The sequence below is a fragment of the Bos grunniens genome, chromosome 3 (genome assembly GCF_055505025.1).
Source record: "Bos grunniens cultivar Pamir isolate PY7600 chromosome 3, Bosgru_T2T1.0, whole genome shotgun sequence".
NCBI lineage: Eukaryota > Metazoa > Chordata > Mammalia > Artiodactyla > Bovidae > Bos > Bos grunniens.
Genome location: NC_141167.1, coordinates 14,822,729 through 14,844,128, shown reverse-complemented (window position 1 = coordinate 14,844,128; position 21,400 = coordinate 14,822,729). Strand labels below are relative to the sequence as shown.

At 50.2% G+C, this 21,400-nt stretch overlaps 2 protein-coding genes and 1 long non-coding RNA gene across 35 annotated transcripts in view; all 3 read right to left on the bottom strand.

Moving 5' to 3' along the window:
- The window catches only part of BMP8A (bone morphogenetic protein 8a), a 43,571-nt gene extending 29,340 nt beyond the window's left edge, over window positions 1-14,231 (bottom strand). For both annotated transcript variants that reach the window (XM_086380456.1, XM_086380445.1), the window contains exon 1: window positions 13,852-14,231. In XM_086380456.1, the coding sequence (XP_086236582.1) occupies window positions 13,852-14,188 (337 nt within the window). In that variant the 5' untranslated portion in view covers window positions 14,189-14,231. The remainder of the gene's footprint in view (window positions 1-13,851) is intronic.
- LOC147375054 (uncharacterized) lies at window positions 9,131-10,404 on the bottom strand. Its single transcript, XR_015156242.1, has 2 exons — window positions 10,240-10,404; window positions 9,131-9,351 (listed from the first exon to the last, which is right to left on the bottom strand). It is a non-coding gene; the product is annotated as an uncharacterized LOC147375054 (long non-coding RNA).
- Window positions 14,232-19,338: 5,107 nt separating the features above from the next.
- The window catches only part of MACF1 (microtubule actin crosslinking factor 1), a 340,643-nt gene continuing 338,581 nt past the window's right edge, over window positions 19,339-21,400 (bottom strand). For all 32 annotated transcript variants that reach the window (XM_086380225.1, XM_086380415.1, XM_086380366.1 and 29 more), the window contains one exon: window positions 19,339-20,803. In XM_086380225.1, the coding sequence (XP_086236351.1) occupies window positions 20,547-20,803 (257 nt within the window). In that variant the 3' untranslated portion in view covers window positions 19,339-20,546. The remainder of the gene's footprint in view (window positions 20,804-21,400) is intronic.

The following is a 21,400-nucleotide window of genomic DNA, read 5'->3' as shown; positions in this document are numbered from 1 at the left end:
AGACATAATAAAGTAAGAACATCCTGCCAGCACCAATGGGGGTTTCATGTGTGACTCAAGAGCCATAGAAGACGAAAGACAGACATTCAGCTTTATTCTAAATAAATTACAGAATGAAAGATTCACATAAAAATACATAAGTGCAACTGAAAGGTATTTGGAGGCTTCAAAGAGCCTCCTTTCCACCTGTCTGACCTTTATGAAGACACTTGATCCTCTGGGTCTCAGAATCCACATCTACAAAATGACCATTTGATACAGAAATGAAATGAAAGGGTCCGAAGCCCTGTCTGCTTCTGTGGCCGCACTTGGTTCTGGCCTGGCACATGATTCTATCTGATTATTCAGGAGCATTTCCTTATCAGTGCACACTCATGCCCAGCCTCCACTTTCCCCTCTAACCAAGGTCTGGAATCTCCCAAAGATGCCCAGGCCAGGAGAGGGAGGCCCCCTGCCACGCCAGTGGGGCCGTCCACTGCGTTCTGGCTCGGGCATAAAGCAACATTTTCTTTATGAACGTGCTGATGATTCCAGAACATCAGAGCTCAAGGAAGAAAGATCACTGCAGACAGTCTTCTCCCAGTTTCATGCACGTGTGGAGACAGAACCTAGGAGTTTGGGCTCTCCTCTGGGCTCCTTCCACCGCAGTGACCCGCCACCATCCCGTGCTCCAAAAACGGCATAACCTCCCCACCTGGGAGTTGACCTGGCCCTGCTTCCCATCCCGCTGCAGCTGTGGGGTGCTCTGTAGAGGGAATTTAGGGGAAAGGCCAAGGTCTGTACAATGTGATTTCTTGGGTTTTCCCGGTAAAATTTGCTGCTGGTTGTGGAGTTGGGAAGTTCATTCCTGGGTCCCCTGGCAGATTCAGACAGGCAGCGAGGGGGACGGGTGGGCGTGCTGCAGGGCAGGAGGTGGTCCCTGCCTGACCTATGTTCTGGCTCCTGGCCATCTGAGATAAGTCCTGCCAGGAATCCTGTCTCTGTGAATGTCCTGGGGGGGACTGCTGATGTTTGAAGCAAGGTTTCTGGGTAGTAAATTATTCTTTCCATCTGCAGAATCTAGGGTAGGAATTCCTAATCTTGCATGGGGGTGGAGTGTCCCATAATTTCGCCTTTGGGCACGTGGGAGAAGACCCCTGCCTATGCTGTCTTCTCACGCTCTGGAGGTTTTCTAAGAACACTCATTTTCTATTCATTTTCCCCTGGGTATATCTGGGAACATTAATTAATTCATTTATGCAACACATTTGAAGGCAGTGCTTATTGTACGCAAGTCAGTACTTGGGCACTGGGGAAACTGCAGTCCACAAGACAGGCCAGCCCCTGCGCCCGCCGAGTTTTACGCACAGTGGGGAAATCAGGTCAAAGACAGACACTCATTGTAAGCGAGGAGCCCTGGGAAGGACAGCAAGAGGGGGTGAAAAGAGGGTATGTGGGGTCACTTTATGCTTTCAACTTTCATTTTGTAGTGATTTTTGATTTTGAGATTGAGAGAAAAATTGTTGCAAGAACAGTAAAAGACTTTCCATTTTTTTACACAGCTTTCCCTCATGATAACATTTTATATAACCAAACCACAGCATAGTGTTCAAAACCAGGAAACTGATGGTACAATATTATTAAGTACATTATAGACCCTTCTAGAATTTTGCTAGTTTTCCCACTTATGTCCTTTTTCTGTTCCAAGACTCCATCCTGGATCCCACATCACATTTCCTTGTTAGGGTTCCCTGATTTGCTCTGACCTGTAACAAGCGCTAAGCCATTCTTTGTCCTTCATGCCCTTGCCATTATGAAGGTCATCGGTCAGGTATGTGGTAGACGGTCCCTCAGTTTGGGTTTATCTGATGTGTTCTCGCATTCTCATTATTAAATCGAAGTTACAGATTTTGGAGAAGAATACCATGGATATAATGTCCCCTTCTGAGCACATCAAATCCAACGACATAATGTCAACATGTATTATTACTAGTGATTACTAATTCTTTGGTTAAGGTGGTATCTGCCACATATCTTCACTCTAATGTCATTATTTTTCTTTTGGAAATGATAAATATCTTGAGGGAGAAACTCTGAGATTTGTACATATACCCTGTTTTCCCCCACATTTTTGCCCACTAATTTAGCACCAGGAGTGGCTCTTGCCTGCAGCAATTATTACTGCACTATCTGCAATAGTGATTTTCTGTTTCCTTCTTTCCCTCTACATTTATTAATTGGAATTTCTTTGAAAAGAAGACTCATCCTTCCTCCCATACTTATCCATTTATTTATTTCTATCATTATGGGTTCATGCACATTTAATTTACTCTATGGGTTAGCAACTGAATGACAACAACAAATCCTAACCCATGCATAAACATATGTCCGTATTTATTTCTATTTTTCTGGATATATCTATCTTAAAAATTGGAGTTATAGTTCCAGTTCAGTGTGGTGTTACTTTAGATGTGGTACTTTGGAGAAATCTTTCAATTAAGACACTCTAAGATGAGACCTTGGAGAAGGCAATGGCACCCCACTCCAGTACTCTTGCCTGAAAAATCCCATGGATGGAGGAGCCTGGTAGGCTGCAGTCCATGAGGTTGCTAAGAGTCAGGCACGACTGAGCGACTTCACTTTCACTTTTCATTTTCATGCATTGGAGAAGGAAATGGCAACCCATTCCACTGTTCTTGCCTGGAGAATCCCAGGGATGGGGGAACCTGGTGGGCTGCCGTCTATGGGGTCGCACAGAGTCGGACACGACTGAAGCGACTTAGCAGCAGCAAGATGAGACCTAGTAAAGTAATTCTCAAAATTCTCCAAGCCAGACTTCAGCAATATGTGAACGTGAATTTCCTGATGTTTAAGTTGGTTTTAGAAAAGGCAGAGGAAGCACAGATCAAATTGCCAACATCTGCTGGATCATGGAAAAAGCAAGAGAGTTCCAGAAAAACATCTATTTCTGCTTTGTTGACTATGCCAAAGCCTTTGACTGTGTGGATCACAATAAACTGGAAAATTCTGAAAGAGACGGGAATACCAGACCACCTGATCTGCCTCTTGAGAAATTTGTATGCAGGTCAGGAAGCAACAGTTAGAACTGGACATGGAACAACAGACTGGTTCCAAATAGGACAAGGAGTATGTCAAGGCTGTATATTGTCACCCTGCTTATTTAACTTCTATGCAGAGTACATCATGAGAAACGCTGGACTGGAAGAAACACAAGCTGGAATCAAGATTGCTGGGAGAAATATCAATAACCTCAGATATGCAGATGACACCACCCTTATGGCAGAAAGTGAAGAGGAACTAAAAAGCCTCTTGATGAAAGTGAAAGAGGAGAGTGAAAAAGTTGGCTTAAAGCTCAACATTCAGAAAACGAAGATCATGGCATCCGGTCCCACCACTTCATGGGAAATAGATGGGGAAACAGTGGAAACAGCGTCAGACTTTATTTTTGGGGGCTCCAAAATCACTGCAGATGGTGACTGCAGCCATGAAATTAAAAGATGCTTACTCCTTGGAAGGAAAGTTATGACCAACCTAGATAGCATATTGAAAAGCAGAGACATTACTTTGCCAACAAAGGTTCATCTAGTCAAGGCTATGGTTTTCCCTGTTGTCATGTATGGATGTGAGAGTTGGACTGTGAAGAAAACTGAGCGCCGAAGAACTGATGCTTTTGAACTGTGGTGTTGGAGAAGACTCTTGAGAGTCCCTTGGACTGCAAGGAGATCCAACCAGTCCATTCTGAAGGAGATCAGCCCTGGGATTTCTTTGGAAGGAATGATGCTAAAGCTGAAACTCCAGTACTTTGGCCACCTCATGCGAAGAGTTGACTCATTGGAAAAGACTCTGATGCTGGGAGGGATTGGGGGCAAGAGGAGAAGGGGACGACAGAGGATGAGATGGCTGGATGGCATCACTGACTCGATGGACGTGAGTGTGAGTGAACTCCAGGAGCTGGTGATGGACAGGGAGGCCTGGTGTGCTGCGATTCATGGGGTTGCAAAGAGTTGGACACGACTGAGCGACTGATCTGATCTGATCTGATCTGAAGATGAGACCAAGCAGTCATGAGTTGCTGGCAGGCAGGCAGGCAAAATGCAGTAATCCCCATGGAGGCGAATCTGGCAACATTTAGCAAAATGATACATGTTTTGACTTAGACATCTCACTTCTTAAAAATTGTCCCAAAGGTGCAATACAAAACGATGTACATACAAGACTATTTGTTATAGCCCAATTTTGTAATATGTTACAGAAAAACACTGGAAACAATCCAAATGTTTATCAGTAGGAGATGGAATAAATGAACCATGGTACCTCTTCATGATGGGGTGCTAAAGAGCTGTAAATTAGAACAAAGAGATCATCTATATTCTGCAAGAAAGTGATCTCCAGAGGAGAGTTTTATTTTAAAAAGAAATAAGGGGAACAGTACAGCTAATATGCCTTTTATCTAAGAACATGTCATAATACAAATATTAGGGGCTGCCCTGGTGGCCCCACTTCGGTACTCTTGCCTGGAAAATCCCATGGACGGAGGAGCCTGGAAGCTGCAGTCCATGGGGTTGGTGAGGGTCGGACATAACTGAGCAACTCCACTTTCACTGTTCACTTTCATGCATTGGAGAAGGAAATGGCAACCCACTCCAGTGTTCTTGCCTGGAGAATCCCAGGGACGGGGAAGCCTGGTGGGCTGCCGTTTATGGGGTCACACAGAGTTGGACACGACTGAAGTGACTTAGCAGTAGCAGCAGCAGCCGTGATGGCACAGAGGTTAAGAAGCTGCCGGCCAAAGCAGGAGACACGGGTTAGATCCCTGATCTGGGAAGATCCCACATGATGCGGAGCAACTTAGCCTGTGTGCCCCAACTATTGAGCGTGTGCTCTAGAAGCCCAGGAGCCGCAACTACTGAGCCCACGTGCCACAACTGCCGAAGCCCGTGTGCCCTAGAGCCCATGCTCCGCAACAAGAGAAGCCACAGCAATGAGAAGCTTGCAAACGGCAACTAGTGAGTAGCCCAGACCTGCTGAAACTAGAGAAAAGCCCATGCAGCAAGGAAGAACCAGGGCAACCAAAAAGAAATAAATACATTAAAAAATATAAATATTATTAAAATGCATACATGTCATATATACATATATATGCAATTTTATTCTTTAAATGGAGAGACAAACTACAAACTAATAAGTGTATTAAAAATAGTGGGAGTGGGTGAAATAGATGGAGGGGATTAAGAGGTATAAATCTGAAGTTATAATAAATAAGACATGGGGTATAATGTATAGCATAAAGAATATGGTCAGTAATTTTATAATAAATTTGTATGCACACAAAAGGTTACTAGACTTATGGTGATCACTTCATATGTATGCAAATGTCAAATTTCTATGTAGTATACTTGAAACTAACATACTATTGTATGTCAACTATATTTCAATTAAAAAAAAAAAAGTAGTTGGACTTCGCTGGTAGTCCAATGGTAAAGAATCCACTTGCCAATGCAGAGGACATGGGTTTGATCCCTGTCCAGGAAGATTCCACATCCCGAAGCGCAACTAAGGCTGCGTGCCACAACTGCTGAGCCCAGGGGCCCTAGAGTCTGTGTTCCAGGAGAGAAGCCACCACAATGAGAAGTCCTGGCACTGCAACCAGGGAGTCGCCCCTGCTTGCTTCGACTAGAGAAAGCCCACCAGCAGCAGTGAACACCCACCACAGCCAAAAATAAAATAATTAATTAATTTAAAAATGTAGTTACCTTTTGTGGGAAGAAGAGAACAGAGACATAGTGTACGAGACAGGCATGGAAGTTAGGTCTCTCCAAATGTCCCTTGCTTTGTAAATTTTGTAAACTATTTCACATAAGTATAAAACAAAAATAAGTCAAAATATAAAACCGAAAAGTAATACCCAACACTAAAATGCAAAATAAAGTAAACAAATGGTGGGTGTATTGAGTTGGTGGCTTAAGCACACAGTGAGGAATTATTTCAAGTAATTTTCAAACAGAGTAATCTGACTGTATATCCCTAGTAGAATAGCTTAAGGACAAAATTAAAAATAAATCTTAATTTTTCAGTAAGCACACTGCTATGATGATGATGTTATTCTATACCTATTAAAGAGTCGGACATGACTGAACAACAGCAACAATCATATAAATGTCATTAGGACCAAATTATTCAGTGCAAAAGAAAATAGAAAAATAAAATATAAAAAAAGCTTTTAAGTAAAAGTCTATAATCCTAAGCTTGAATTGGAAACATTAGTTTGAGGGATAGACTGAAAGCTGGAGATTGACATGTACATGCTATTATATTTAAAATAGATAACCAACAATGACCTACTGTACAGCCCAGCCAACTCTGCTCAATATTCTGTAATAACCTAGTGGAGAAAAGAACTTGAAAAAGACACATGTGTATATATAACTAAATCAGGTTGCTGTACAGCAGAAATTAATACATTATAAATAAATTATACTTCAATAAAATTTTTAAAAAAGAAAATGCAATCTCCGGTCCCATCACTTCATGGGAAATAGAAGGGGAAACAGTGGAAACAGTGTCAGACTTTATTTTTTTGGGCTCCAAAATCACTGCAGATGGTGACTGCAGCCATGAAATTAAAAGATGCTTACTCCTTGGAAGAAAAGTTATGACCAACCTAGATAGCATGTTGAAAAGCAGAGACATTACTTTGCCAACAAAGGTCCGTCTAGTCAAGGCTATGGTTTTTCCAGTGGTCATGCATGGATGTGAGAGTTGGACTGTGAAGAAAGCTGAGCGCCGAAGAATTGATGCTTTTGAACTGTGGTGTTGGAGAAGACTCTTGAGAGTCCCTTGGACTGCAAGGAGATCCAACCAGTCCATTCTGAAGGAGATCAGCCCTGGGATTTCTTTGGAAGGAATGATGCTAAAGCTGAAACTCCAGTACTTTGGCCACCTCATGCGAAGAGTTGACTCATTGGAAAAGACGCTGATGCTGGGAGGAATTGGGGGCAGGAGGAGAAGGGGACGACAGAGGATGGGATGGCTGGGTGGCATCACCAACTCGATGGATGTTAGTTTGAGTGAACTTCAGGAGATGGTGATGGACAGGGAGGCCTGGCATGCTGCGATTCATGGGGTCACAAAGAGTCGGATCATGACTGAGCGACTGAACTGAACTGTCCGGACAATCTTTCCTGCCCTCGAGCCCTTCCCCAGCCCCTCAGGGCCCACGGGAGGGTCTTAAGCTTGGCTCTGCTTCCAGGCCTCCCGAGCTGGCCCGGCTCATCCTCATGGTCTCCTGGGCCCTCTGGTGTAAACACCCTCCCCGGAGACCCTCCTTGAAGCCCTCTCCCGGGGTTTGCCCCATCCCACCAAGTATGAAGGCTACTTTCTTCTCGGTCCAGCTGTAACAGCCCCCTTGCCCTCCCCTGATCCCACACATCACCCTCCCAATCTCTCTCTTTCCCTGTCCCAGGGTCCCAATCCCTGGCTCATCTGTCCTCTGGACGGTGACCAATTTGGAGGCAGAGACTGAACAGTTGGATGGGAACGGGAGGCTTTGGCGGTCTGCTCGTCCAGCCCCTCATGTCCCCAGGGCCCAGAGAGCGGATGTCCGGCCCCTCTTCCCAAGGGCTCCTGGTCTCCAGGACAGCGACTCAGTGTCCAGCTGAGTGGCTTCCAGGTCACCTCAGGCCTCCATCTGAAGCCACCCATGTTCTCACTTTGTTGTGGGACTTGCCTCTGTTCACAGTCTGACAAGAAGGACAGGCTCCCCTGGGGCCCTGGAGGCGGACAGGCTGGGCCTGTCTGGCTGGTCCCACCGGTAACGAGGCCAAGGGGCCCCTCAGACCTAAGACAAGACGCAGTCTCCACGGTCCCACGTCCCAGGGGAGCTGCAGACTCCATCACCTCCCGGTTCTGCCTCCTAAAGGGCTCCCTCCCACCCAAGAATCTCAGTGCTGCTTCATTCTGCGGCATTTTTAGTCAGTTCTCATTACTGACTTTTTCAGGACCTGTTTCTATAAATGGCTCCATGCTCATAATTACCATCCAGACCTCAGCTGGCTTCAGAGCCCAAATTAAAAGGGGCACCCGCTTGCCGCACCACATCAAGCCCACCACGGCCAAAAATAGATCCCAGGAGATGTGAGCAAGGAGGATGCGGCTCCTCCAGGTCAACCCAGGAAAGACCTGAGCTGTGGGGCTTTCCAGAAGGTTGTGGTCATGGTGACACACGCCCTCTGTCTTGCAGGGAGTGCGTGCCTGTGAGGACTGGCCGTGTGCTCCCTCCCTGAGCCTGCCTCACCCCCAGGGTGGGCGGTGGGGGGCCACCAGTGGGCGGGGAGGGCAGGGGGCATGTTCTTTGGTGGGAGCTGGAAAGGCCTTCGGGGCCACCCTGCATAGATGAGGAAACTGAGGCCCAGGGGGGCAGAGGATCGCCGGGCATCATGTGTCAGGTTAGGGGTCTTTCATGAGGAATTGCAGACTTGGAGCCCATGTGATATAAGTGGCCCCAGATTTGCTCTGGTGGCAATACTGGGATGGGGAGGTCACCTGTTCACAAGGTTCTTCCATCAACAGGTGCCTGAGAGCGACCTCCTGAGGCCATGGTCCTCCAGGCAGGGCCCTGCAGGGACTCAGGTCCCGGGGCGGGGGGGGGGTGGGGAGTGGGGCAGTGGTGGGGGGAGGCGGAGTGTGATCCGCACAGACGGGGAGGCTGGCCCTGCTCTGTCTCCTTCCCCTGGCTCTCGGTGCTCCCTGCCTCCCACCGCTTCCACTTTCCCTCTGCGTGGCCAGTCTGCCCTGAAGGCTGGCCGCACAGGGGTGGGGGGACGGGATTTGTCTGAGGGGTTGGTTTGCCATGAGACTCATGTTTGGTCGCTGTTCTCAGGTTATTTATAGTTTCCTGGGGAGAGGTGGCAGAAAGAGGCTAAATGTGCCCCCAGATCATATAGGCAGAATCCTAAGAAATACAAGTGATCAAGGGTGAGGGTTCTGATCATGGAAGCAGTCTGTCCCTTGGGAGGAGCGGGGTAGGAAGAGTCAGATTTATGGAAACCCCTGCCCATTCCTTTTTAGAAGAAATGGAGATGAGTATATTCTATGCAGAGGGTACAATGTGAGCAAGGGCTCAGAAACAGGATGTGATACATCAGCTCCCATATATTATGCTCCTACTGTGTAACAGGCGTGCATCTGACCTGCGTGCATGTATCACAGATCCTACACAACCCTGGGAGGTGGTCCCTATGAACCTTGTTTTAAAGCGAAGGAAATGAGGTGCAGAGACTTTAAAATGAAGCTGTGTGATGTCTTGCAGCTCCCAAGTGGCACAGTCAGGATGGAAATCCAGGTTTAGTATACCTGTGTACAAGGATATATACAAGGATATTTAGACAGTTCTATGCACAACCAAAAGCTGGAAACAACCCAAATGTCCCAAATAAGCATGGTTTCCAATGCCAGACAACTCATTTATATTCGAACAATATATACAACAAAACATGGATGAATCTCAATAACAATTTGTTGTGTGAAAGACCTAGAGTATGTACTATGATTCCATTCACATGAAGCTCGAGAACAGATCAAAGGACTGGTTGGCTCTGCCTGAGGGGATGGGCTGGTAGGAGGAGGGTTCCCAGGGGCACTCATGCTACATGTTCCTCTGCAAACTGAATTTTGTACAGTGAGCATGCTTTATCTGTAAATCCCTAAACAATAAAGACACTTTAAAAATAGGACTCTCAGTTTACAACATACATTCAACACAGTTCAACTTAGCAGCATGCACTGAACCTAATCATGGGCCCTGGGCCGGGGGGAGAGGCCACTTCTGTGTAGGACAAGAGCAGAAGATACACAGGCAGGAAGATGACCAGCTGTGTGGCCTTGGGAAGACCACCTAGCTTCTCTGAGCCTTTTAAAACAAAGATGCGACTGTAATTGTGAGATGAGATGAAAGGTCAGACATGGAGGGTCTCAGCATGTGGTAGTCACTGGGTGGCGGCTCACACAGTCCCTGAACAGCCTCCAGGGTGGGTACCATGAGTATCTCCGTTTACAGAGGAGGAGACGGAGGTTCCGAGAGGTGGACTGGAGAGTCCAGACCACACTGAGAGTAGGAGGTGGAGTCAAGAAGCAAGTTCTGAGGCCGGGTCAGAACCCCAGCCCATCCTGCCCGTCCTCACACTGTCCACCCCCTCCTGATGCCCAGGGAGGGCGCCACTGTGGGGACCAGGTGACAGTTACCTTGCAGCTGAGGTGCAGGTATGTGTCTCCCACCAGAAGGTCAGCTCCACAAGGAGGGTCTTTGTTTCGTTCCCTCTTACGTTCCAGGAGCTAGAATGGAGCCCGGCACAGAGCAAGCACCCCATGACCATTTGTGAAGTGAATTCAGGAAAATATGAAAGAACTCTGTAGTAAGGAAGCAAAGTAAGTGACCCCGGGGCTCATGGAGGTGAGGGGTCACTGCTTCAAGGTCAGGGGCTGAACAGGACCCGGGCAGGCCCCTCACTCCCACAGAGCCCTGCCTCTCCTGAACCCAAGAGCTCAGCTCCTTCACACCTCTCTCCTCAGCTGCCCGGGACCGCGGGAATGAGTGAGCCCAGCTCAGGGAAGGTCAGAACAAAGGAGAAGACGGTCCCGTTCAGTTCTGACGACACGTCAGCCTGCAGTGCTGTTTGTGCCTCAGTTTCTCAGTCTGGAGCATGGGTACCCCTGCTCCGCGGACAGGAGGTGGGGAAGGATTCAGGAGAAATGCCAGAGGTGTCTCTCCTGCCTCTCTCCGGAGGGGCCGGGCCAGCCTGAGACACTCGGGGTGCAGCCGGTCACACCTGAGCTGGGCGGAGGGGTGGGCAGTGTGCTGAGAAGGGACCAGATAAGGGAGGGACGTGCAGGAATCCACGGCAGGCCCAGGAGGGCCAAGACCCTGGGTGCTGCCTCCCAGCTCAGGATCTCCTCCCCAGAGCACAGGCGACACCAGGGACCAGCTCTGTCCACTCCTCGAGGTCCCGGCCCCATCACTACATTCTGGCCAGTGGGAGCCAAGAGTCCACAGGGAGAGACTGACAGGCAGGCCAGGCAGGACCCGGCTCTGACTGCAGCCCCGGCCCCCAGTACAGGCTCCAGCAGTGACACCTCCAGTAGGCCCCTGAAGTGTCTCCTAGGACAGAGGCCCGACCCCTGGACAGGAGCCTTTGAGAGGCCCAGGCCTCTGGGTCCTACAGGTGCTGCTGATGGTCAAGGCCCAGCAAGCCCCAGGCCTGGCCTCTCAGGAGCCAGTGAGGCCAGCAGCAGAGGGGAGCTGGAGGCCACAGGTGTGGGAGCCTCGGCGTGGGCGCTGATGCCACAGCGACTCTGCTGCTAGACTCCAGGGTGGTTCAGGGCCCGCCGACCTTCAGGGGCCTGGGGCTGGGGCCTCCAAAGGAGGAAACAACGCTGGTAGCTGCCTAATCCCCACATCAGCCCACATAATTACCAGTTAAACTGCTCCAACTGAAGAAGTTTTACTAGTGCAATTAGTACATCAGAATAAAGAAAGAAGGCCCTCTGACAGCTGGCTAGACCTGCCCACAGACCAGGCTTACCCTGAACAAAGATCGGCTTGTTAATCCACAGCATCAGAAGTCTCAGATCTCCATGGAAGCACACAGAGGTGGCGTGGGAAGAAACGAATTTAGAATCTTTAGCCTCAATGACGTCATGGATGTGCTGTGTGACCCTGGGTTGGTTATTTAACTTCTCTGAGCCCATGGAATGAGGTTGGTAAAACAGCTTCACAAGTTGCTACATTTATAGGCCTATGGTACTTCAAGTCTTTGTTTTTATTAAAAAACTGGTAGGAACACCTTTGGATGGTTTTAAAAATCTGTTTCTGGGTCTCACGTGTCTATAAGACAGGTGGGACATTTCCACACATCCACACCAAGGCTGAGCAGCAGCTGCGAGAGGCTGGGGTCAGCACTGACCAGGGCTGGGTTCCCCCTAAAAGGGGGCTGACTTTCGGCTCTATCAACCTATCTCACGACAACTCTGAGAACAGACATGAGGAGCCCCATTTTACAAGGAGAGCTCTGAGGCTCAGAGAGGGCAGGGACTTCCCCAGGACCACACAGCAGAGGCAGGAGGGGAACCAGGTCCTGAGCTCAGGGTGCTGCTCACTCACAGCAGCAGCTCCCACCAGGGCCATGTACCCCTTGCCCCAGGGGGTGCTGGGGAGAGAGGGACCTGGGCTAGGTGGTGACTCACACATGGAGGGCTCCCATGGGGACATTCTCAGGGGGGCTGTATCCACAGCTCTTCTTGGTCCTGTGCCCGGAGTCAGCTTGTCCCCAGCACAGAGCTCCAGCCTCAGTTCCACATATGGATGGCTCTGTCCCCAGTCCCCCACCCCACCTCTAACTAGGGAGGCGGCATCTAGAACCCACCAGCCCAAGTCCCGAGCTGGTACTGGGATCTCAGCAGAGGTTAACGGCTGCCTCCTGTGGCTCACTCTCCCACTTGAACCCATCACCAGCTGTGGTTTGGGGGGACAGGCCTCGCAGATTGTCCCCTCTTCTTTGCTGGTAGGAAGCAAATGGCTGAAGACTCACAAAATCTGCTGTCACTCTGACCCCTGGGCCCCTCTGCCAAAACCCCTCTGACAGCTCTTTGCACCATGAAAGCCTGACCTCCTGACACAGACCTGTTACCTCCTTGAGCCCGGGATGGAAGGCCAAACAACCTGGGCCTGTCCCGGCTCAGCCACACAGAGGTCACGTTGTCCTGAGCAAGACACTGCCTCTCTGAGCCTCACTGTCCTCATCCGGGAGATGGGGATGAATATCATGTCTGCCAACAGGGTTGCTGGGGGGTTACAAGGTGAAGGGAGGCTGGTGGCCCTGGCCAGGGGCCTCCCTGCTCTGGGTCCCACAGCTCTCCCCACCTGGGCCTGAGCTATGGTCCTTGGTCCCCAGGTTTAGCCTGGTGTCTGCCGCAGCCTAGATCCATGCCCCTCACTGGCCTCAGGCAGGAAGCAAAGCTGATGGGAGACCTATGTTCATGAATGTAGATTAAAGAGAGTTTAGTTACGTGATTTAGATTACAACGTGATCTTTGAGAACTTTAAGGGTAAATGGTTTCACGCTTTGGAGTATAATTTCTGCAGAGAAGAAAAGCTGGGCTTTGCCTGGGAGAACAAAGGGGGTTCAAACTGCCTATCGGGTCATTCACTGGGGCTGGACACTCATTCCATGACAAGCCAAGTCCCAGATGCGAGCCCAGGGTGACAAGACCACAGTCCCTGCCCCACTGAACTCAGAGTCTACGGCTTCCCCTCCCCTGCCCCCACCCCTAGGTGACCCAGGCAAGAGGCTGCTCAATGTGGGCTCAGGACATCTGGGTCCTCACCTCAACTCTGCTTTGATGACGTGACAGGGTTTTCCACGGGGAACTTTGTCCTGCTCTTCATACCGCCCTTATCATAGGGACAGCATCACAGCCTCTGTTTACTCACCTGTCTCGCCAGGACCGGACTGTCTTCCTGGCACCACCCGCGTCCACCTAACACTACAGGATCTTACCGTCGGGGGTGTTCGGGGGCGGGTGAAGGCACACGCCTCGGGGACTCACATTCCTCGTGCGTCCCTGTCGGTCCAGCAGCTCACCGACCCCCACATCCCTAAGACTTCGCTGCCCTGAGCCGGGCAGGTTTTCCTGCCGCAGGTCCCTGTCCACGACAAGGTGATTCCCCGCCCCCAGCAGGCGCTCCCCCTGCGCGAGGTGGCGCACACGCCCCTGCCGCTCGCGCTCAGCCCCGGTAGGGCCGTTCAGCCCGCCGCCTTCCCCCGGGGTCGCCGCCGCCCGCCCGGGGCCCGCGCTCACCCATGTTGACGAAGCTCATGACCAGGTCTGCGCGGCCCAGGCGCCGCTCGGGGGCCCCGCCGTCCTCGTCGTCGTCGTCGGCCACGGCGCGGTACAGGTCGAGCATGAAGAGCGGCGCGGACGCCGGCAGCAGGGCGACGGCGGGGGGCGCGCGGGGCCGGGGCCGCCCGGGCAGCCCGAGCACCGCCAGGATCTCGCGCTGCAGGTCGCGGCGCTCGCGCGGGCCCAGGCGGCGCTGCGGGCAGCCGAGCGGGGGGCGCGGGCCGGGGACGCCGCCGCCGCTCAGCGCGCACAGCGCCAGGCCCAGCAGCCAGAGCGGCCCGGGGCGCGCGGCCATGGCGGGACCCGGCGGCCTCACCGCGCGCGCATCCGCTCCCAGCGGGGCCCGGATCTGGGCCGCCCCGACGGCGCGCGGCGGGCCTGGCTTGGGGCCGATGGGACGGGGCGTGGGTCGCCCGCGAACGCAGCGCGGTCCCTAGAACTCCCGGACCGTCGGCTGCCACCGCACCGCCTCCGGCAGGAGCTCCTCTGGGAACCAGGGACGGTCGGCTAGTCTGTCCGTTCCGCTGCGCCCGACAGTCCGGCTGCTGCCGAAGCCGCTCAGCTTAGAGGCGCAGGGAGAGCTGCCGTCGGGTTCGGGGAGGTGTGGACCGAGTTTGTACCGCTCCGCCGGGCCGCGGCCGCCTCTGTCCTCCAGCTGGGAGCCGTCGGGGCCCGCCTCCGGGACCCGACCAATGGGGACGCAGGGGCGGGGACAAGGCTCTGGGAAGGGGCTCTGTGTGGCTGGCGATGGAGACTGAGATACGACTCGGTGTAGGTGATACGGCGAGAAATCCGCAGTTGTGCTGTCTGGGGCCAGCTGTTGTCCTGGACTCTCCTTCCCTTGCTGGCTGCGCTGTCGGGAGGGCGCGGGGACTGGGCCTGGGGACCCAGTGTAGAAGCACGGTCGGGGAGATCAGATCCTGCGCTCCCGCGGAGGCGTGTCCTTCCTTGATAGCCCTGTCGGAGCCGGATCCCAACTCTTCGTCTGGCCCGCGAAGTGACCCGGCAGCCTGCCTGGTGCGTGGGGTGTCGCCCCAGGACCCGAGACGTCTCAGTCGGGTCTAGAGGTGGAGGGGTTCGCGGGTACCAGCCAAGTCTAGAGAGTGGGTCGCATCCCTCTGGCAGCAGCATCCGGGCCAGAGTTTCCCGCCACTGCAGCTGCTGGCCGGCCTCCCGGCGTCTTCCCTGCAGTCCCCTTGTGTGAGCCTTTGGGGGTTCCTTCCGGGACATCTGACACCTGTCGTGTCACTGCTCCCGGCGCGCCCACCCACCTGGCTCCTGCGCGCTCTCGGTCGGCGCCTCTGGCCGGCCTTCCCAGCAGCTCCAGCAGCCGCGCTGTCATCCCCAGGTTTGCTGTGCGTCCTCTGAACCCCGGTGCGGGTCTAGCTGCGCGCAGGATATGCCTTCCGCAGGTCAAGGAACTCTGGCGTCCTTCCTGATCTTTTGCATCTTAGTTGTCACGGCCCTCAGCGGTTTGAGACAGGGCTCCTCGATTGAATAGCTCCGCATAGCTCAGCCGGTAAAGAATCTTCCTGAAGTGCAGGAGACCTGGGTTCGATTCCTGAGTTGGGAAGATACCCTGCAGAAGGAAATGGCAACCCACTCCAGTATTCTTGCCTGGAGAATCCCATGGATAGAGCAGCCTGGCAGGCTACAGTCCATGGGATCCCAAGAGTTGGACACGACTTAGTGACTAAACCACCACCACCATTCTGCACAGACCCTTCCCTAGGCACTAATCTCACCTCGGTTTTTCATTTATGGTTAAGGAGCTGCACTGAGAGGAAAAGACACGTAAACTGAGCTCCGAAAGCTGGAATGAACTGGTGAGGAGTGGAGTGTTTCAAGGTAGAAGCAATAGCTTGTGTGAAGGCCGCAACTCCAAAGAGCATCACGATAGCAGATGACAGTTAGCACTGTTCGTGCACCAGCCACGTTCTGTGTCATTTCTTTCCGGCTCATACCTTGTTATAGGGGAGTCGCACCCCCCATTCCCCACCTCACTTAACAGATGAGGAGCCAGAGGCACCCAGGGGTTAAGGGACTTCCTTCAAGTCACACAGCAGTGGACCTGGGTCGGAGTAGGTGAGCACATGCAAGCGAGCTCAGTGAAGCCTGGAGAGACTGGGGGGCAAGTGACCAGGTGAGGACTCTGCATAGCAGATGGCTATGGCACCCCAATGTGGGTTAAAGATAAAACTTCAAAATAAATGTATGATTTATCCAATAAAATTCAGATTTCCGCAAGACCACATCAAACTTAAAAATATGTCAAATCTTAAATCCAGTCACTTGCTGGTGTCTTATGCCTAGTCTTCCTTTTACCCAACAGGTAAATCTCTACAAGACTGCTAAACCCGGTTAAGAATGTTTCACACTAGCCATTCAAAGTGCCCAGGACCTGACCAGAGGCTGGATGCAGAGGGGACTTACGGATTGGAGGGAGCATGGACTCAGGACCTACAGCTGGAGACAGGTACAGTAATGCGAGGGGTCAGGACAACAATGATCCTCTAATAGAGATGGGATGGAGGGCTGTTACGGTGAGTCCACAAGGCTTGGTGACTCCGCACGCACAGGCAGGGGACAGAGTCGAGGGTGACCCCTTGTCAGACTTAGTCAGGGCCTCTGAAATCTCCTGCTCTCTTCCTTATCCCTGTGTTCCTGGGCTTCCCTCTGCATTTCCTCTTTGAGTCACTGGGGGCCTCAGATCTAGCCTGTAATTCTCCCATTGTGTACTGTATAATACTGGTCTCCCAGCAAGACTGCAAGCAGCCCTAGTGCTGGTCTGATTCTTCTAATAGAAATTATCTCCATTTAGGATGAGTGGAGATGGCTGTGCTCTTGAAACGATACCCTCACATTCCCATAAACCACTGGGTGCTGATCTGCACTGTGCCCTGAGCCAGAGATGAAGCTGCCCAGCTCCCTGCCCTCTAGTGGCCCTCAGGGGTCACGAGTGAACAGTCTTTTTGAAGGCAGAATGGAGGCTGTTCTCTGACAGAGGGGCCAGCAAAGTGTCTGGAAGGGCAGAAAAAATGGGGACAGGTGATCTGTGAGGGGGATCGTGAAACTCCTGAACTTGAGGGGAACTGACACGGGGAAGGTTTCTTGCAGAGTTCAGTTCAGTCCAGTTGCTCAGTCGTGTCTGACTGTGACCCCATGGACTGCAGCATGCCAGACTTCCCTGTCCATCACCAACTCCCATTTACTCAAACTCGTCCATTGAATCGGTGATGCCATCCAACCATCTCATCCTCTGTTGTATCCTTCTTCTCCTGCCTTCAGTCTTGCCCAGCATCAGGGTCTTTTCCAAAGAGTCAGCTCTTCACATCAGATGGCCAAAGTATTGGAGCTTCAGCTTTAGCATCAGTCCTTCCAATGAATACTCAGGACTGTAACTTCCTTTAGGATGGACTGGTTGGATCTCCTTGCAGTCCAAAGGACTCTCAAGAGTCTTCTCCAACTGCACAGTTCAAAAGCATCAGTTCTTCGGTGCTCAGCTTTATGGCCCAACTCTCACATCCATACATGACTACTGGTAAAACCACAGCCTTGACTAGACAGACCTTTGTTGACAAAGTAACGTCTCTGCTTTTTAATATGCTGCCTAGGTTGGTCATAACTTTTCTTCCAAGGAGCAACTGTCTTTTAATTTCATGGCTGTGGTCACCATCTGCAGTGAGCCCCCCAAAATAAAGTCTGTCACTGTTTCCATTGTTTCCCCATCTATTTGCCATGAAGTGATGGGACTGGATGCCATGATCTTAGTTTTCTGAATGTTGAGTTTTAAGCCAAGTTTTTCACTCTTTCACTTTCATCAAGAGGCTCTTTCGCTCTTCTTCACTTTCTGCCTTAAGGGTCATCTGCCTATCTGAGGTTATTGATATTTCTCCCAGTAATCTTGATTCCAGCTTGTGCTTCATCCAGTCCAACATTTCTCATGATGTACTCTGCATAGAAGTTAAATAAGCAGGGTGATGATATACAGCCTTGACGTACTCCTTTTCCTATTTGGAACCAGTCTGTTGTTCCGTGTCCAGAGTTGGGTCAAACAAGGGCTTCCCCAGCCACTTGGCAACTTTGTGATCTTGGGCAAGTCACTGAACCTCTCTCAGGCTGTCCCTCATCTATAAGTGAGGCTCATAATTGTAGGATTATGATGTGAATTATGTAAGAATGTACATAGAGCCTTAGCACAGAGATGGCACACAGCAAGCACTCAATACATGTTAGCTGTTGTTATTCAAGGCTCCAGAACCTGCCCTCCTCTATCCTAGCAGACACCAAGTCTGCATTACTTGTTCAACACTTGTGTCACAGAACTGCAGTTTTAACCCCTTTCCTGTTATCCCTAAATTTTCCACATGGTCTTGCACACAGGTGTTTATTGAATGGAAATGCACTTTCTGCAGAGTGCACCCTAGCTGAACTTTGTTGCAAAGACTGAGAGAAACCCTGAATTCCTTGGTAAGAAAAACAAGTGACTGTGGTCCAGATTCTGAGAAAGTGCAGATCGAGCTCCTTCCAGCATGCTTCTGCAGCTAGGAAGTCTAGAGGGGTAAGCAGATTTTGAGTGAAAACACCTTCCTACAAAGTTCCAACAGTCTGAAGTTAAACTTGATTCCACAGAGAACAGAGTAAGCTCTTGCTTCAGAATCTGTCAGGCTGCACATTCTTTTGGGATATTTGGCCTCAAACAGCTCTGGCAATCCTGTGTCCTTCTTACTGAATTCCCATATCACAAGGGGAGTGTGACCCAATGAGCAAGGATGCAGGTGGATGAGGTTGAATCCCTCTTACCTCTAAAGTTCTCTAGTTATTTCCTAGTCTAACTCCTGTGTCAGAGTTACTTAATATTTGGCTGTTCTAATTAAAAGCCAACGAGGGGCTGAAGGGAAAAGAACTGGCAGGCTTGGATAGGGAGCCAAGGACTAGATTCAAGGTCCACTCCTGCCGTTTATTTATTATGTGATCACGGGAAAACTACTTTCTTCCCACTTTCCCATTTGTTTCTCTGTCTATAAAACAAAGGAGCTAGATTTGATGACCACTTTTGTTTCTACCTCTGAAATCCTATTTATTCTACCATTTAACCAGAAATTTCAGCATACTGTGGGAAACTGGCCCATATTCTGAAGCTCTAAGGCCTGTGATTTCTACAACAGAAATCTTCTTACATACTGGTTATTTGTTTAATGATGTAAGTGGGGTAGATAGCCCTACAGATTTACATTAATAACCGTCTATTTCTTTGTTCCCTTGTTAAATGAAATTAACGAGAATAAGATATACAAGGAAAAAATTATTAATGAGCTCCATAATTTATCCAAGATATCTGGATTTGAATAATACACTGAAGTACCTAAAACACAATCATTCCCCAGAGTAATATGTTATATATAAGGTAATGGTTGAGGAAAAAAAGGCAGGAAATACACAATATTTGTTACTGCAAGCAATTTTAATACAAAAGTGTGTCTTGTTTTTAAACAGTTCATTGGTAGAGCTTCAGTTTCTGCCTCAATTAAAACCAATTGAGATAATCACACAGCAACATGGTCGGAGCTGAAGAGGAACAGCAGCTAAAAATCAGGAGCCCCAGTCAGCCCCTCTTCATGGTCACTTGGTCAGTTGACTTTATTACGCACAAAAAAAGACAGAAGCAAACGGGACTTGTTAACAAGTGTGCTGGTGAACTCCTTTAAAGGATGAGCGAATGTTTTGTTTTATGTCCACATTTTCAGAATAGGCTTGTGGAATTCATTCCTCGGTTTGTGGGAAGTTGATCGACCATTTTAAATAAATAGCAAAAAATGCAGATAAACAAACTGTAATTCATGATGCCACCAGGGAGTCTCCCTTTGCTGACGGCCTGGGTCCCAGTGAGCACATGAGTTATTAGCGGCCAGGTTGGACAGGAAGTTATGAACCAGGACTCTTACAAACCCCCAATGTTCTGACGTCTTCTGAAGAGTTACGTTTACCCCTGAATTCTAGCAGCTATTTGTCCTTTAAACGCCCAGTACTGAGACAGTATTCAAAGACAGTATTGCAATGAACTCCTTTTGCTGTATCATGTGCAAACATTACCTACATGAGGTTCCCTCTCTTCAGCTAAAATCACACAACATTAAAAACAATGGAAAAAGCAATCAGAAGTGCCCTCCCCTCAGTTCTCACTAATTGAGGTGTCTGTGATTTACAAAAAAAGAGTTCCTAAACACTGCAGGATTCTTATTTTTTTTAATATAATTTATCTTGCTGAGATAGCAAGTCAAGTTTATAAAGAAGATGCATTTAGGAATAATCCTAAAAGATAAAGCAGGTTTACAACCCTGCACCGCAAAGAAACCCTATTTAGAGGCTTTTTTTTTTAATACACATTTGCATCTTGACCTTTTTGCTTGTTCTCAAATATTTCATTTCTGGGCCCCATCCATTACAGGGTTACCAGGAGGCAAATTTTATCTACATAAATATTCACATGAAAATAGTAACTTACAAAAAGAAAAAAAAAATAAGGCAGCTTCATAACACAATTATTCTTTTACACTTTTAACAATATAACTTCTCCCATTCAGAATAAATATACACCCAATGCATGGAGCAGGATTCAAAGTGGAGAGAGGCTTGGGGGTGCTTGTACAGTGTTATCGCTTGGGGCCCGGAGTCCTGGGGGAGGCAGTGGTGGTCTTCTTGGACATGGTGGGGATTTTGGAAGGCTTGTTGAGCCCCCTCCTGGAGCTGCCCTGGCCCCCTGCGGCACTGCTCTCTGAAGTGTCTGAACACGCAGACTGTGTCTCTAAAAGGTCAAAGTCAGAGGCATCGCTTCCTCGACGGCTGCTGGCTCGACTCCCGGCCCGACTGCCAGCTCGACTTCCAGGGCGACTGGCTGACTTTTTAGGGTCTGGAATTTAAGAATAAAGTGGCAGACTTAATAGAGACAGCACTGGTGGGTGGGTGGGGTGGGTGGAGGGCATGGTGGCGGTGGTGTGGAGAACAAAAGAACCAGAGGCCAGGGTTCTGATCCTAATACCACCTGACGTGCTGAGTGACCATGGGCAAACCAGAGTCTTTCTGAATCTCGGTTCTCTCACCTACACAGAAGTTGCCGAAGCCTTTTCTGACTTTGGGCTTCTACCTGAGAAGCGTCCTGAGGAACAGAAAGCAGCTTCTATCAGCAGCACCATCACCTCACACGCCCCCATGACAGAGCGGAGCGGGGCTGCCCTGGGCCTCAGCTTGGAGGAGAGAGCCGCATGGGCGGACTAAGAATGGGGGGCAGGAGGGCCGGCAAACAGCAGCAAGTGGAAGCCAAAGCCCTAGGTTCCCAGGAGGAACGTCCACAAGTGAGCAGACGTGATCCTCCCGACTCTCAGCTCTGAGCCAGCATAAATACGGTGTGTTAGGAAGGCCCGGCTCTAGGAGGCCCTTTCCCCCTTACATTCTCCCCCCGTACAATCGTTTCTGATGGCGAACAGGTGCTGTGGCTTTGGCTGTGGGA